This window comes from Ovis canadensis, chromosome 2 (assembly GCF_042477335.2).
Source record: "Ovis canadensis isolate MfBH-ARS-UI-01 breed Bighorn chromosome 2, ARS-UI_OviCan_v2, whole genome shotgun sequence".
NCBI lineage: Eukaryota > Metazoa > Chordata > Mammalia > Artiodactyla > Bovidae > Ovis > Ovis canadensis.
This window is the reverse complement of record NC_091246.1, coordinates 72056196-72072800: the sequence shown is the minus strand read 5'-3', so window position 1 is coordinate 72072800 and position 16605 is coordinate 72056196. Positions and strand designations below refer to the sequence as shown.

Genomic DNA, 16605 nt, shown 5'->3' with positions numbered 1-16605 from the left:
CTTTTCCAGTTTCTGAAAATGTTTCTGCAGTAGCACTGGAGCAAGGGTTTCTCTCTCTGACTGATAACCACCCTCAGAGGAGATTCCCATTCTCATAGGAATCCTGTTTAACCTGGTGAATCTGAAAGGTTTTAATTCACCCCAAGTATTAATATATTACTAAGTATCTTTTTTTTATCTTCTAGAAAAGACTTATTTTTCTAAGAATTCGTGTGCCCATTGTGGCTGGAATGTATATCAGTTTCTTACCTGCTCTTTCACATAGGGAGTTTTAAGTCTCACCCATTCCAGTAATCACACTTAACGCTGTATAAGCCTGGCTTTCCAGGCCGAACATCTCATCTCAAATAGAGCATCCCACCATTTGATCTAAGAGTAGTTGTCATAGCTTCTTATCTGATTATGAGGCAATAGTACAGGATCACCATGGACCAGTCTAAACTCCAAGCAACATATATCCTAGCATTAGATAATCGTGGAGAGGACATGTGCACTCAGTCCTAGGATGGTTAAGAGACGCAACTGGGCTATAATGTACCTTAGTTCTGAGAATTTATTTCTGCAAAAAAAGGAAGGAAAACAAGCTAAGCTATAGTCCAAAGCTCAATTAGTTTAGGGAAGAAATGGAAAATGTTCGTTTATTGCACTCAATTTTTAATTGTCAAAAACAACAAATCCTTTAGTCATTAAGAAATGGAAATTGCTGTTAACAAGCAAATCTGAATTTGGATCTCACCCACATTATTGCTCTGCTCTTAGATTTTTGGTGATTTTTACCTTTCACCTAAACCTCTACAATCACAGGGAACAGATTATTTTATTTTTAAATAGACTAAAATCTAATTTCAAATTTTCCACATTGAAACTTTAGAAAAAAAGTAGGCATTTTAGCAAATTAGAGTTTTGAGCAAATTCTTCCTAGAAGAGATTTACAGTCACTTGAGGATGGGACTCTTCAGCTATCTTTTGATACATGTTTTCTCTCTGAAAGTAGGAATACTTGTTAATACCCTTTTAAGAGATGTAATACTGAGATTCTTTAGTTTTACAATTTAACATTTAGTAAATTTAGTAGAATTTACATTACTCTTTTTGGCTTGTACAGTATCATTTTCATCAGTTTATTTTCAAGTATAATGATGAAATACACTAACATTCCATCTGGCAAAGAGTATTTCAGAAGCCAGTTTACTTAAATGTGTGATCTAAAAAAATTTAACTAATAAATTGTGTTCTGTCACCTTATGAATTATTTTAATACATATTTAAGAGTACTTTTGTATCATTTCTAACCTAACAACCTTCTCTGTATTACATTTTATTAACTCTGAGAAAGAAGAACCAGTAACTTGGGGAAATAACATAAAATTAAAGCTACCAATTCCTAAGGAAACTAAATTTAATATTGGCATAATTGAGACTGAACATTCTATCTATAAAGTATTCTACCATAAAGCAAGTGGACACTTGGTGGGAAAAACAAGACTTTGCTCTGCTATGGATTTTGTCATCCTTTTTTTTTTTTGGATAGGAGTAGGCAGTATGTTAAAATTTCAAGGCATCGTTAATTTCCATAGATAGTGTAAAATATAACTTATCTATGTTTTAAAGCATGAAATATTTTTCTTAACTGCTTATATGAGTATTGATTTGATCAGGTAGCAAAAATAAAAATAATAATTTCTTTCTTATATAGTGTGATTTTTAAATTTAACTTTAGCTAATGTTGTTAATAAAATCCAGTAAGCAAATACAGGGTGTTTGGAACCTGATCTTACAGTAAATGCAATAGTGCTAGGAGCTCAGAGATAGTTATCTTTAAATATGAAGGGATCAACAGCTCATCTCATTTATTATTGGCACCTCCTACTTAATTAAGGTGTTACGATTACTCATCATATGCTGAGATTACACAGAATAAAATTCTTTCTGTGGTTGTCCCTTTTCTTTGTTGGCTCTGAATTATTTTCTCTTCTACATTCCATGTCTGCTATCATTTCTAATATCTCTACCTCACCACCACATCTTAAAATATGATATAGGATCCATGCTTATGTCTAAATGTGTCCGTACTAATGATGCTCCACTTCCAAGCTTTAATACAGGGTTTAGAGAGAAATGGTTAGGTTTAGTAACTTTTGAACATTAATAAAGGTGTCTTTGCACGTTTGCATTAAAATACTAATGTATGTAAAATACAAAATCTGTACTATTTTCCTTTTGTGACAGAATAGGGCAAATGTTAATACTTTTTAGGTGGGAGACTAGAGAGAGACTGGTTACTATCTAACATCTTAAACTATGAAAGTCAAGAATGTTTTAACTAGCACAGTCCACTGGGGTTCCTGCTCCTCAGGTCTCCATTCTGATTATAATTGTGGAACATTCAAGGAGGTTTACTTTTATGATTGAGCTTATTATTAGTGTGCCTGTTTTTATGTTATTCTCTGGGATTGGGGGGAAGAGGGGGAAATACACATTTAGTGAGAGCTGTTCGTTAGCCACCATTGAAGGAGAAATTGAACTTTAAAGAATCTATCAAAAATTCTCTGGTGAGCCTTTTATTACTATCTTGTCTTGAGCCCTTTTTTTAATGACATCTATTATCAGATTGAAATGGCGATTGAGACGCTGCAAAAGTCTGACGGTCTGTCCACTCACAGAAGCTCTCTTCTCAACAGCCATGTAAGTTGCCTCTTCTTCATGTAAACTAATCTCTTGCTTGTTCTGCATGTGTTGCTTGCTTCTAAATGCTTGTTTTATTTATTTACTTATTTATTTTGCTTCTTAACCTTCCTTTCTCAGCTGCTTTTGATCTCTATATCACTTAATGGCATTTTTGCACAGTGGACTAGCTAAAAATAGAGCCCACAATATACTACTTCATTAGGGTTTTGTACTGTTTTGGTACAGATATAACACTTCCAAGTTAATAACAAGCTGCCATGACTGGTAAAAAGTGGCTGATGATTTAAATTTTGCTAGTGTGGTATTTGTTTATAATGTTATGAAGCAAATGTTTGTAATCTACATCTTCATGTCTGAGATGGAGAAATGGTCGTCTCTATTTGTATGACCAGTAATATCCTTTAAGTGGAAAAACATTAATGCCAAACCCAGTGATAAACTGTTTAAAATGATGTATTTAACAGTGGGCAGGAAACAGCTCCCTAGAGGAGCTCAGATCCTAAGACTTAAATAAAAATAAGTCTGGGCCAAGAGAAGAAGTGAGACTCTAAATAAGCCATAAACTGCTACTAATTGAGATAAAACAGTATTACTGTTGTTACTATTTCTTAAAGCTTATAACCCAGATGCAGCATCACTATAACACTGGTGAGGATAAGAAAGTGATAACCATTTGTGAAACTAGAAACATTCTCATTAAATGTTCAAATTTTGGGGAATCAGTGAAAATTGATTATGAATTATTTTGTTATCATGATTTCTGAATATATGAGGAAGAGTAAATAGACCTAGACTTAAATCTGTCTAGACAGTTCTTCTGCTAAATTAGTATCAGTAATAGTATAATAAGAATTAGAGTTTTCCTTCCCAACCGACAATGTATTCTTAAATTTAGAGATAAGTTATTTTTAACTCTTCCCCATATTTTGTGATGGGACAGTCCAAAATTGAATCCAAATGAAATAAAACATCATTTTTTTTCAATAAACTTCAAAACTTTAGCTTATAGAAAATGTTTTCATTAGGCTTTTTAAATATGTGGATTTTCAAACATTTAAATTTTATATTCCAACATAACATAAAATACTTCATTATGTTCTTACATATTTGTTTTTAGATGAAGTAGTTTGTTTTTTTGTTTTCCCAAAGGGAGGTATCATGGCAAATAAAAACAGGCTAATGTACTTGGAGAATGACTACAATTTTGGTGAAAATTAGAGATTATAAATTCTAAAATAGTATATATTTTGGCCCTTTTTTGAAAGTTTAAGGAATATGATTTTCCCCTTTCTGAAAATCTGTATGCAGTATGCCACTGTTTTATATTGATATGTTTCATAGGTATATTCCTGCTGTGTTGGCATGAATCTGTGGTTGTGTGTAAAGGCTGATTTACTATGTACTATTAGAATGTTTGTTTTGTGGAGTGGGTGAGGACCACCTGGTGTTTTGTTTTGCAAATGGCAAGTGTTGAAAGTGTTGTTTATTTAGGTCAAAAATGTGCAGAGGTATAAAATAAAATTCCTTAAGTTTCCAGTTACTTTTTTGAACTTTCAAACATCTTAGAATTTGTGCTTTGATATTCAATTCACATGTCATTTTCATTTGAGATATATATTTTAGTAAAATATGTGATATGCTTAATTTAACTTGAATTAATCAAATTAATTAGTCTTTATGAATAATAATGTGGATATAAGAAATTTTTTCTTGTATGTTTTGATTTGATTTTTAAACTTTTCAGATATTTTAAAATTGTTATTCTCTTAAAAAATTCATGAAGCACTAATGTTAACAAATGTGTATATTAAGCTGCATAAGCAGCAGAGACATGTTTTTTACTCTATGGCTTCGTATTTTTCATCAAATAGCATGGCAACTCTCCCATACTGTTTACAACTGACAGAGGCATAAATGTTGCTAATGCAGTGATAATCTTTCTCTAAATATCTTGATTCACTTTTATTACACCTCTGAGGTACAGTTACTTTTACTTGAAAACAACACATTTATAATCAAGTCTTTGGAAATAAAAATGATTCTTTAGATGGATATAAGTAGTGAAGAAGGAGTCAGTGTTTCTGGTGATGGTCAGGTTTTGTTTCTACCTGAACAGAAAAAAATAGGTCCTCCTGTCTTTCTGTCCTTGGAAAGTTAGTGATGCTCCTAATTTTTGTTAGATTTGTCCAAGGAATATGCTACTACATGCATTCCAGTTGAAAATCACCTGGTGAGGGTATTTTAAATTCTGTTAAACTAATTGGTGATCTTAAGTTGTATTAAAAACATGTGTGAAGAGTTGTCTTTTTAATTTAAATATGGGTAACAATTTCAATGTTAATAAACTGGGAGTTACCTTTATCCCTTACTATGTATGACACGGAAATATTTGAGGTTTGTGGGATTCTTCGAAGTGGACATGAATTCAACTTTATGATGGTAGTTCCCTGACATCAGTTTCTACAAAGGACCTATTTCATTAGGCAAAACTTAGGAGAAATTATCAATAAGTTGTGTTCCATAATTACTAGTCATGATTTTTGATCTGAAAGTCCATTGTCATTCTATTTTGCAATATGGAATAGAGTAGATTTTCTATTTTCTCAGTATATATTTGATTATTTGCAGTAATTCAGGAGTCTCCCCTGTCAGTATAATCCATCTTGATTCCTTCATTTTTCACCTCTCTTTCTACACATTAGAAGATGGAGTGAGGTATTAAACTTTATATCCCTGTTCAGCATATTCTTAAGAATATTTTGTACTGCTGCTCTGTTTTTGTCATCATCATGCTGTTATCATGCAGGTCAAAATACATTTACAATGTATCTTTTTCATATCCAGCCTCACCAGTGACTGAGTACATTTACATTGAATGCCATGTTCTATTAACATTATTAACATAATGGCACTTATTTCAGTAATAGCTGAATAAATAGTAATAAATAGTAATATTTATTGACAAGTGGAAATTCGAAGACAGTAAAGATTGATGTGTTTTGTCCACTGATAACATCCCTGGTGCCTAGAACAGTGCCTGGTACATAGTAGATGCTCACTAAATATTTGCTAAGTGATTAAACATAGAAAACAAATAATGGATGGGAAAAGACCTTATCTTACCTTCAGTATGTGTGTGCATTTATCTGGGGACTCATATGTGCATTCTTTGTTATGAAGTGTGCTTCAGTTAGGTGTATGTGTGAGCCTTATTGATAGACAGTGGTCTTTTCCCTGTATACCATTTGAATGAAAGAATATATTGCTGGTCTGTCATTTACTCATGTGGAGCCTTTAGTTTATTTAAACATTTCTAAGTTTTTTGGCATGTGAAAATGTTATGGGTAAATGATGGGTGGTCTTCCTAAATGGAATTAGAATATCTTAATTCTCTTCATTGCAGATTTAAGTTTATTTTATATTCATTCTCAGTTATAATTAATATAAATTGGTATTTAATGGTTATACTGTATCCAGTTTGGGATACTTTGGATTATAAATTTAAATGCAGAAATGTTCTTAAGTGAATTAATCTCTAAATTTCATGTAACATTCTTCAGCTTGTACATTTTAAAAATTCCCTTTAAAATATATAAATAGCTTTAGGCCTTTATTTTATATACCTTTCACAATTTAGCAAATAATTGTTTCATCAGTGTTGCATTTTAGCTATTGAAATATATTCAGCTCAAAGCAAAATTTGTTTTATGCTCACTTTCCCTTGACTTGGCTGTGTTGTAAATATAAATTATGATGGAAATAAGACCTGTCAAAATACATATCATCAGTGAACTGAACTTAAAATGAATTCTAATGGATAATAATCCATCTGGGAAAAAATGCCAAATGTTATATTTAGATGTTAATTGGTGAATGCAATATGTATTTTTTTTTAATTTGTCAATCAGTATTTCCCTTTGGGAAAAATAGAAACTGTTCATCTTCCTTAATCTACTCTGATTAATATAGATTAAATGCAAAGGTTGAAAGATGCAATTATCTTGGTTTCGACCCTTACATGAATTTGTTAGTTCATTAGTAGAATACTCAGGTTTTAAAGATAAAGGTTAAAAGTTCCTATGTATTTCATAGGCTTTCAAAATCATAAATATAAACAAATATTTTTAAGACATTTTATGAATGAGTAAAAGAAATAGCAGTAGTTTATTTCTAAATTAGTAAATGTTAAGGATATTGAATTACTGTCCAAATACATTTTATTAAAGACAAAACCCAAGGAAACAATGTATCTTATAACAGGCATTAACTTCCCTAGGGTAACACATGGAGTAAATGCCTTCAGGTTACATTTAACGGCCCAGTGTCTCTTATAATAAAAATTAGTCCTTTCTTAATACTGTGTTTTAGACTCAAAGATCTGACTTAGCGCTTCATCACTGTGTCAAAACTCAAAGGTTAAATGCTGGCATGTAGAATGTAGATTATACTCCTCAGCTAAATTTCAAAATCGTGCATGATAACTCCTATACCGGTTTCTGCTTGCACAGTGAGTTTATAGGAGCAGTACCCCTGTCTGTACCGCTGTTGGCAGGCTCCCTTGCTGGAGCTGTCTTGGCCACAGCAGAGCCACCTCTCATCCTTCAGGGCTTTTACCTCCACTTGACCTCCCTGTGCTCTTCCCACGAGATCTCCAGGCTTCTGGCAAGGAGTGAGTTCCCCTTCCTGCAAACAGGGCACAGGGAACAAAGCCCAGGCTGCTGTGAAACTTTACGTATATCCACTAGAATATCCACCCTTGTGGAATTTTTCAAACCACTAATGATTTTGTGTACATAATATGTGTATAATTATGTATACACGTATGGATGTGTGTGTACATACACAGACACACAAATACATATTACAAATAAACTCAGATTTTTTAAAACTGGATTAGAAATGAAGAAGAATCTTTAAGAATGTAGAACTATATAATAAAAACAATGTTTGCAAAACAGCCAGTACAAATTAAGTGACTTGCTTAGCCACTTCAGAGGACCACATGGCCAATCCAATAAAAACTTAGTTTTCTCCAGGTTACTCACTGGGGGCTTGAGGAATATTATTTAGGCTTATGAGTATTTTAAGTCAACCTGTGCTGTAATTATCTTACTATTTCGGTGGAAGCTTTTCTTTGATTAAGAATGGCCTGATTAACATTTTTATATGTGCAAACATACCTTTGGACTAAAAGTATTTTATGTTAAACTTTAATTTTGGCACAAGTTTTCACTTTTACAAAAAGCAATTTATGCTAGTACTGTTCAAATATTTTATTATGGCTTTGTTTTTTCAAATTATTTTATAGATTTTAAAAATTTAAAAGACAATTTTCTTGATCATGAGATAGTAATAAACTCTCATTTTTAGATATTTATCTTTACTTTTAAGTAACTAAATATTGCAAGGAGACTAGTAAGCTATTAAGGCAGGTTTTAGAAATTTTAATTTGTATCTGATTAAATTATTTTCATTTACTGTATATCTTATTAAAAGTATTTTACATCAGATCTATTTTTATTATTTGTATACTTGTGGTTATAAAGTTCACATTTAAAAATTATTTTTCCATTTCTGAAAAAATCTTTAAGCCAACACTTCCTATACAGATATATGTTCTGTTCATTAGCAAAGGGATAAATATTTGATTTTTTATTGATTTTTATTTTTTGATAAATCATGTCATTTTAGCTTTGATGATATGCATTATTACGTGAGGACACAAATATCTATACATATAGACATATCTGACATTTTTAACTTTGACATTTTACTGGCACTGTGTGTTTCATGCTTGTGGATGGGGGTACTTCATTAGTTCAGTTGCAAAATATTAACTGTTTTTCAAAAAATACTTATAGTTTTTAATACATTTGCCCTTTTGTAGTATTTTCTTTATGTTTCTTGATCTCAAGTAATTTAAGTCCTCAGAATATTCCGTTATACATATTCTGTATTTTGATACTCTTTATTTATTTTATATCCTTTATATATTTAGAATACCAGTGGAAGGCTCTATCTAGTACATGTACACAAAACAAGAGTCATTACTTTTGTGCAGTATGGTTCACTAGAGCTGTCCTAACACTATTAAGTGCAGAGACAATGCTTTCCAATCCCGGTTATCTTACTGAAGCATGTGAATAAAATATGTGAAACAGGTTTAATTTGCCATGTTTTATGTGTTGTCTCCATCAGTTGTGCTCATAATCAATGAAGTCTTAAAAATTTAAAAAGGAGTGCTAAAGAGAGGTACTGACCCACTGTTGTAGGCAGAATACTAGGCTGAGCTTTAATAACTGAATATCCCAATCAGTTTACCTTGAATATGTCTATGTGAACTTCTGTGTGTCATGTAGAACATTCAGGAATCATGTGTGAATGCCTCCAGAAAAGTTGTGTACTAACAGTAAGGTTACAAATGATTCATATTAAAAGAAATTCTTAATTTTTTGACCATTATAAAAATAAATGCTTATTTTGTATAATCTTTAAAAAAATGTTTAGGGGATGATTGTATATGTTCAGAGGCGATAGGTATATTTAAATGTATTGATATGCACATGTGCTTCATAGAGAACTTAAAGGCTTCCTGACCAGAACATTAATTTTTATTTTTTTTTTAAAGTACTCTGCTCTGTCCTTTAGGCTTAGTGGCCATATTTTCTAAGCCAACATCAATTTGGGTTTAATGACATAAGTTTTAGTTACATATAAATATCATGTATGACTATTTGAAATTGAAATGGTTCTGGAATATTGTCTTGGTTAAAGGAAAAAAAATTTTTTAACATTTTAATGGTGTTTTTTACTAAGATTCTGAAAGTATAGGTTTGAAGTTTGATTATAAATCTTTATGTAAGCAAAATGGAGAGATGCTTTAGTTTATTTGACTGTCCATATTATCATTTTAGTATATGTGAATTACTGGAGGACAGGGGTGAGCTCACATTCATTTTTGCATCTGATAGGCGCCTAGCACATCTGATAGGTGCCTGGCTAATAGTTGATGCTCAATAAAGGGATTCTTTTACTTCCATAACTTATATTTAACTTGAATTGCATGTAGAATATCAGCTTTTTACCACACTTCATATATATGGCATGGAAATTTGATTTAGGCAAGTAATATGTGATATATATGCTACTTTTGTAGCAATAATAACTGATATGTGAGTCATTAGGGAAATGTGTTGGAAACTATATCAGGCCCTGAGACAGTTTATGTATGGCCTTAAGAAAGTTATTTATACCTATTTCAATTCCCTTTTTGTAAATAAGGGCTTCCCAGGTGGCACAGTGATAAAGAATCCACCTGCCAATGCAGGAGATGCAAGAGACCTGGGTTTGACAGTCCGTGGGGTCGCGAAAGAGTCAGACATGACTGAGCACGCATACATGTTTGTAAATAAATAATGAACAGATTGATGATTTAATTTTACTAACATTGAAACTCGGTAATAAATGCTTAGATTTGATTTTTCTAAAAATTTCTTGCACATACTGTACTTTAAAGATGATTTTTTAAAAATATACACAGGACAACATAAAACTTTATTTTCTTAATTTATTTTTTAATTGGAGGAAAATTGTTCTACCACGTTGTGTTGGCTTCTGCTGTACAACAACTCAAGTCAGCCATAATTATACAGACAGCCCCTCCCTCTTGAGCCTCCCTCCCCTCCCTGAATCCCACCCCTCTAGGTTATCAAAGGGTGCTAGGCTGGGCTCTCTGTGTTCTGTAGCAACTTCTCACCAGATGTATTACACACGATAGTGTATATGTGTAGATGGTGTGTTCTCCATTCCTCTCACTCTTTCTTTCCCTCACTGTGTCTACAGTACCATTCTCTACATCTGCGTCTCCATTCTTTCCCTGCAAATGGACTCATCAATACCATTTTTCTAGATTCCATATGTCTGTGTTAATATACAGTATCTGTTTTCCTCTTTCTGACTTCACTCTGTGTAACAGGCTCTAGGTACATCCACCTCATTAGAACTGACTCAAATTAGTTCATTTTTATGGCTGAGTAATATTACATGTGTATATATATATGTGTGTGTGTATGTATATATACATATGAAAACTTCTTTATCCATTCATCTATAGAGGGACATCTAGGTTGCTTCTGTGTCCTGGCTATTGTAAATAGTGCTGCAATGAACACTGGGGCACATGTGTCTTTTAGAATTGTGGCTTTCTCAGGGTATATGCCCAGTAGTGGGATTCCTGGATCATATGGTAGATTTATTCCTAGTTTTTTAAGGAATCTCCATACTGTTCTCCATAATGGCTATATATGTTTACATTCCCAGCATTGATATGAGGGTTTTTTCTCCAGATCCTCTCCAGCATTTATTGTTTGTAGATTTTTTTGATTGTGGCCATTCTGACTGGTGTGAGGTGATAACCTCATTGTAGTTTTGATTTGCGTTTTTCTAATCATTCGTGACATTGAGCATCTTTTCATGTCTCATTGGCCACTCATAAAATTTTAAAATATGCACTACAGACTGAGAAAACATTGCTTTACCATCTACCATTGTAGTGTGTTTTCCAAAATTATGAAAAAACCATAGAGAAACTCAAATGATTGTAAAAAAGTGATCCCTTTTCATTACATATAATTTTTTTAAAATCAGTGTCTAGCGAGTTTCTTTCTGGGGAAGAAAAGACTGAAAATTTTCCTTACTGCTTATAGAATTTTTCCCAGTAGATAATACTGTTATTGTATTATCTTATGTAAGTAAATTAGATAAGTAAATTAGAATTCTATATAAATGAATAGAGCCTTAATATTAAAATTTATACAAGGCAGCCTGCTGATTATGTGTTGTAACAAACCAGCACTGAAGACATATTATGCACTGTGATGATGCCACGCTTGATAATATATTTATTTCTGTAGCAATTATGAATTATATTTATAAGCAGTTAATGGGATTATTTGAATTCCTTGAAGAGGTTTTTATCTCCAAAATAGGAATCAATACAAGGAAAACTAGTATGTCTGTATAGGTGCTTGAATGTTTGAAGGAATGGACATGGTCTAAGGTCAATAAATGCTCGTCAGCTATCTAAACTTTCAAGAGTTTTCACATGCAGATTACACAGGCCTCCAAATTGCAACAGAGTCCCTGTCATACGGTTTGAGGAAGATCTTCTATGTATTTCTGTGTGTTGTAGTTGCAGTGTCTTAGAGGCATTTTGGTGAATGATTCAGTTTCTCTTTGTTTACACTAGCTCCAGTGGCTGTTGGACAATTACGAGACAGCAGAAGGAGTGAGCCTTCCCAGAAGCACTCTGTACAACCACTACCTACGACACTGTCAGGAACACAAACTGGATCCAGTCAATGCTGCTTCTTTTGGAAAACTAATAAGGTCAATTTTCATGGGGCTACGAACCAGGAGATTGGGAACTAGGTTAGTACTAAAAGATAATATCATAAACTAATCTCTCTTTTTTAAACTGTAGTCATTCAGTATATTGTTTGGGCAAAAGTATTTGATTACATAATACATTAAGAAAAAATTTCAAAATTAGCTCAGTTTATGAAAATCCTCAGGAAAAGGAAAGCCATTATTCACTGAAAACTGACAATACAGAATGATGTCTTGTCCTAAACATCCAAGTAGCAAAGCTTTGAGAAAAACTGATTGCCAAATCACATAGAAATGAACAGACCAATGCAGGAGACCCTGGTTTGATCCCTGGGTCGGGAAGATCCACTGGACAAGGGGAATGGCAACTGACTCTAATATTCTTGCCTGGAGAATTCCATAGACAGAGGAGTCTGGTGGGCTATAGTGCATGGGGCTGCAAACAGTCGCACACAACTGAGCGACTAGCACTTTCACTTTCACTTTTTAAGCTATTAATGGAAAATTTATATATGATGCTTTAAAAATCAGTGTATACCACTTTCTTCTCTTTTGGAAAATCAGTGTACTAAAGATGATGAATAAAGTGACATAGTCAGTGGAAAACCATGTATCTCTTGATTTGCAAAATTACATTGAAAGCTCTTTATAAATAACTCTTTTATTTGCATAGAGTAAGAAATTAAAGCTGAGTTATTCATGTCACTTTTGGAGGCCAATTAAAAATTATTTGGTGAACTTGGAAGTTTTGAACATTTGAAGTTCTCAGTTAATGACATTGTCCTTTTTAACCTTTTATTAGCCTTTTTAAAACTCTTGATTGTGAAGCCATGCATTTATGGAAGCAAAAATTTAGTATGGTTCCATTACAAGGAAATCAATAATGTGAGGAAGACTCTTAGAGTTTCTCTGTTTCCTTCTTTTGGAAATACATATATGAGTGTTATTATTAGTAAAAATATGATGAAAATAATACTTAAAACTGCAGAGCTTCGTTTTACTGCTGTAATTTTTTACAAAGTATCATAATATATTTTAACTAGCTGAGCAGAGTCTTATGCATGCTTCTGATTTGTTATATCTTACGAAATTTATATTTAAAAGTATAAGTGTAAAGATGCTATACAATATATATAAGATGATATATCTTTAATGAGTGATAAGTCACAGCACCATAGTATTCTAGCAAAGAGTTTTTAATATTCTTAATAAAATAAACAGAGCCTTTATAAATGACTTCAGTGTAAATTTATACAGAAAAAAGGAATGTGACAGTTTTATGAGGATTACAAGGTCTGTATGTATTCAGAGTGTGAATTATTCCTTTCTGTTGCATTTTAAGTGATTGTACGGCTTTCAGATTGCGGAAGGTTCTGTTCTCTCATAAATGTATTTTCTTCTATCTATACTTCAAAAGAATAGTATATTTTAAACTGAAGAATATGATTATTTATTCAGAGTAAAGGAACTAGCTTCCTATCACTTGAAAGTCTTTTTGTTTTACTAGTATTTTTTTTCCTGGAACCACAAAAATCATTATTTGGGGACCTAATCTACTATATCCTAGCTGATGGATCAGTAGTTTTGGATACTGTGCCAATATTTTGAATCTCTGGGCTTTATTCAGCATTCTAATAGCTATATTGTTGTGCCTCTTTTGTTACTGAAAGGGATTTCAATGAATCCTATTTTGAGGCTCCATTCAAGCTTTGAAAGGCATCTTTAAAATAGAAAAGGACAAAATTGGGGTTGTTTGGGTTTGCGAATGAGTGGAATCCATACTCTAGGCTCTATAAGTACATATTGCAATATTGCAGCTTTTACTTTCTATGTTCTTTTCTTCCCCTTCGCACTATATAACAGTTGTGTCTCCTGTTCCTTTTAAAATTGTATGTAATGTTTGAAATTAGAGATGAAAAACAAAGCCTAGAAGAATAAGGAGAAAAGAAATCCTTTGGAGAAAGTTTAAGCAAATACTGTGTTATGAAGATAGCAGGACTGTAATGTAGAAAAGCTGACAATGGTAGGGGTGAAGTACCAGGGACTCTTTCTACTGTGGAAACTGGTTTAGCATTCATTTTCTATGCCTAACCCAGGGAACAGAAAGAAAATCACTATAAATCATGAGGCAGACCAACTCAGATTTTTTTTTTTTCCTAAGCAAACCGTATGTGAATTGTTACTTGCTGCTGCTAAGTCGCTTCAGTCGCGTCCGACTCTGTGTGACCCCATAGATGGCAGCCCACCAGGCTCCACCACCCCTGGGATTCTCCAGGCAAGAACACTGGAGTGGGTTGCCATTTCCTTCTCCAGTGCATGAAAGTGAAAAGTGAAAGGAACGTCACTCAGTCGTGTCCGACTCTTAGCAACCCCATAGACTGCAGCCTACCAGGCCCCTCCATCCATGGGACTTTCCAGGCAAGAGTACTGGAGTGGGGTGTCATTGCCTTCTCCGAATTGTTACTTATCCACCAATAAAATTATCTGGTGAATTCATTCAAACCAGAACCAGACTGTTTCTCAAGTTTCTGGAACTAAGTAAAAGATGAGTAAAGTCACCATGTTTCTAAACAAAGGCAAGTCAAAGGGTAGCTTTTCTTACATCCCATCTCCAAATTAAGTTAAAACAAGACCACAGAACATACTGCTGTCCCCCAGCCATCTCCATTGGCAGAGAAAGAACCACCTCTGCACCAACACACCCAAAGTGCTGATTGATAGGAAACTGAAGAGAAACTACTGATAGATACTTCATGTATTTTGGGGCCTCACAAGAACAATGTCATTTCACTTTGCAACTTTGTCATTGGCTTTTCCCTCTTGTTCTGCCATTTGTGGGGGAGAACAGGGCTAACTGAGTTTGTAGTATTTGTTTGTTTGTTTTTGTATTTTGCTCTATTTGGCAGTGGATCTTGGAGAAAAAAATCTAATGTCTGCAAATGGAAGGCATTAAGTTTTCCTACTGGTTTATTTTGCTGTAACTGTGTAGGTATTCAAATGCCTATACCGATAACTATGTAGGTATTCAAATTGGTAGTCTACTTTTTTAGACTACCAATATTATTTATATAATAAAAATTTAATGTATTTTCAAATATATAGGATTCATCTAATGTATGTTCTTGAAGCTTGGAAGTAAAATTTTGTTTTATTTTTATATAAAATATTGAATCCACACTCCACTTGGATTTTTTTTTTTTTGTAAATGAAAGAAAAAATTGGAAAGAGCATTGATGGCTTGCTATATATAGACTTGTGAAAAACTACTATTTTCTGTTTGCAAAAATTTACATATTTAAAATGTTATTTTTGAAAGAATTTGCAAATTTCATTCAGGGTAAAACTTTGTCGTTTCTAATAACAAATATGGTCTTTCTCATGAACATGAGGAAATTGTGACAGTTTTTTTATCCAGGTGGAAATTTGCCATTTTCACAGAGAAATTTCTCCATATCTGTTGTGACACATCTTATTCAGCCTGCAAAACTGATATGAATCCATAAAAACAGAGACTAATAAAATATGTTTTGAAATCAGTAGGATTAAATGCCTGCTTTTTTAGGTTTCAAAATTTTAAATAATAGACTTCACAACGTCTTGTGTCAATGAAGTTATTTTAATTACCCCTGCAATAATAGAACTAGAAAAATACAGGACTTCTCAAGACAGTAGAATTAATTTTTTTTTCCTCTTTGTTCTGCATAACTACTTTATAGTAAATTCTTAGTGTGTAGCCCTTTATCCTGTTAGTGAATATCCTGTTAATATAATTTTCTACATTATAGCTAAAATATAAATTTGAAAACAAAATGTAATTTAAATCAAACAAATATACTGTGACTAATATTTAAGCAAAAGTTTATAAGGAAAGATTTTTCTTAGGGCCTTGAACTGATTGATTCAGAATCTTATTTTGATTCTTCAGATGTAGCCACCATAAAAATATACAGGTGTCCAGAACAGGTAAATCATAGATATAAAACATTCAGTTTGCGTTTACCTAATTTTTCCAAATATGAAATTAAATGGAATCCTATATTATTTATATTGACTTGACTGACTTTTTTGTCTCTGTTTGCTGTTCTCTTATGAAGAGGAAACTCCAAGTACCATTACTATGGGATTCGTGTCAAGCCTGATTCCCCTCTTAATCGCCTCCAAGAAGATATGCAGTATATGGCTATGAGACAACAACCCATGCAACAGAAACAAAGGTAGACTTTGGGATTGTCATTGACATGTCAAAATTATGGATTTCTGTAGCTGTTTCAGTTTTTTTTTTCTGAACGAGTAGAACAAATACTTAAGTGTGTAAGAATGTCACTATTGTTGATATGCTTTCACTACAGACAGTTCTCAGATATGATTGAGAATTTCACTCATTCTGTTTTCCAAATCTTTTAAAAATTACTCATCAAACAGCCTGTTTGGTCCCTTTAAATAAACGTGACATCCCAAACTATTCCAATAAGGAGACTAAACACATGCTATAAGAAGCATCTGGAGAAATTTGTCAGTATTCATGAGCGT

The 16605-nt window shown here is 32.8% G+C and overlaps 1 protein-coding gene across 4 annotated transcripts in view; it reads left to right on the top strand.

Moving 5' to 3' along the window:
* Nucleotides 1-16605, top strand: part of RFX3 (regulatory factor X3) — a 335060-nt gene that overhangs the window by 244274 nt on the left and 74181 nt on the right. For 2 of the 4 annotated variants that reach the window (XM_069576465.1, XM_069576463.1), the window contains 3 exons: nt 2611-2685; nt 11936-12117; nt 16170-16289. In XM_069576465.1, the coding sequence (XP_069432566.1) occupies nt 2611-2685; nt 11936-12117; nt 16170-16289 (377 nt within the window). The remainder of the gene's footprint in view (nt 1-2610; nt 2686-11935; nt 12118-16169; nt 16290-16605) is intronic. The other 2 variants (XM_069576467.1, XM_069576466.1) reach the window with 1 other exon arrangement.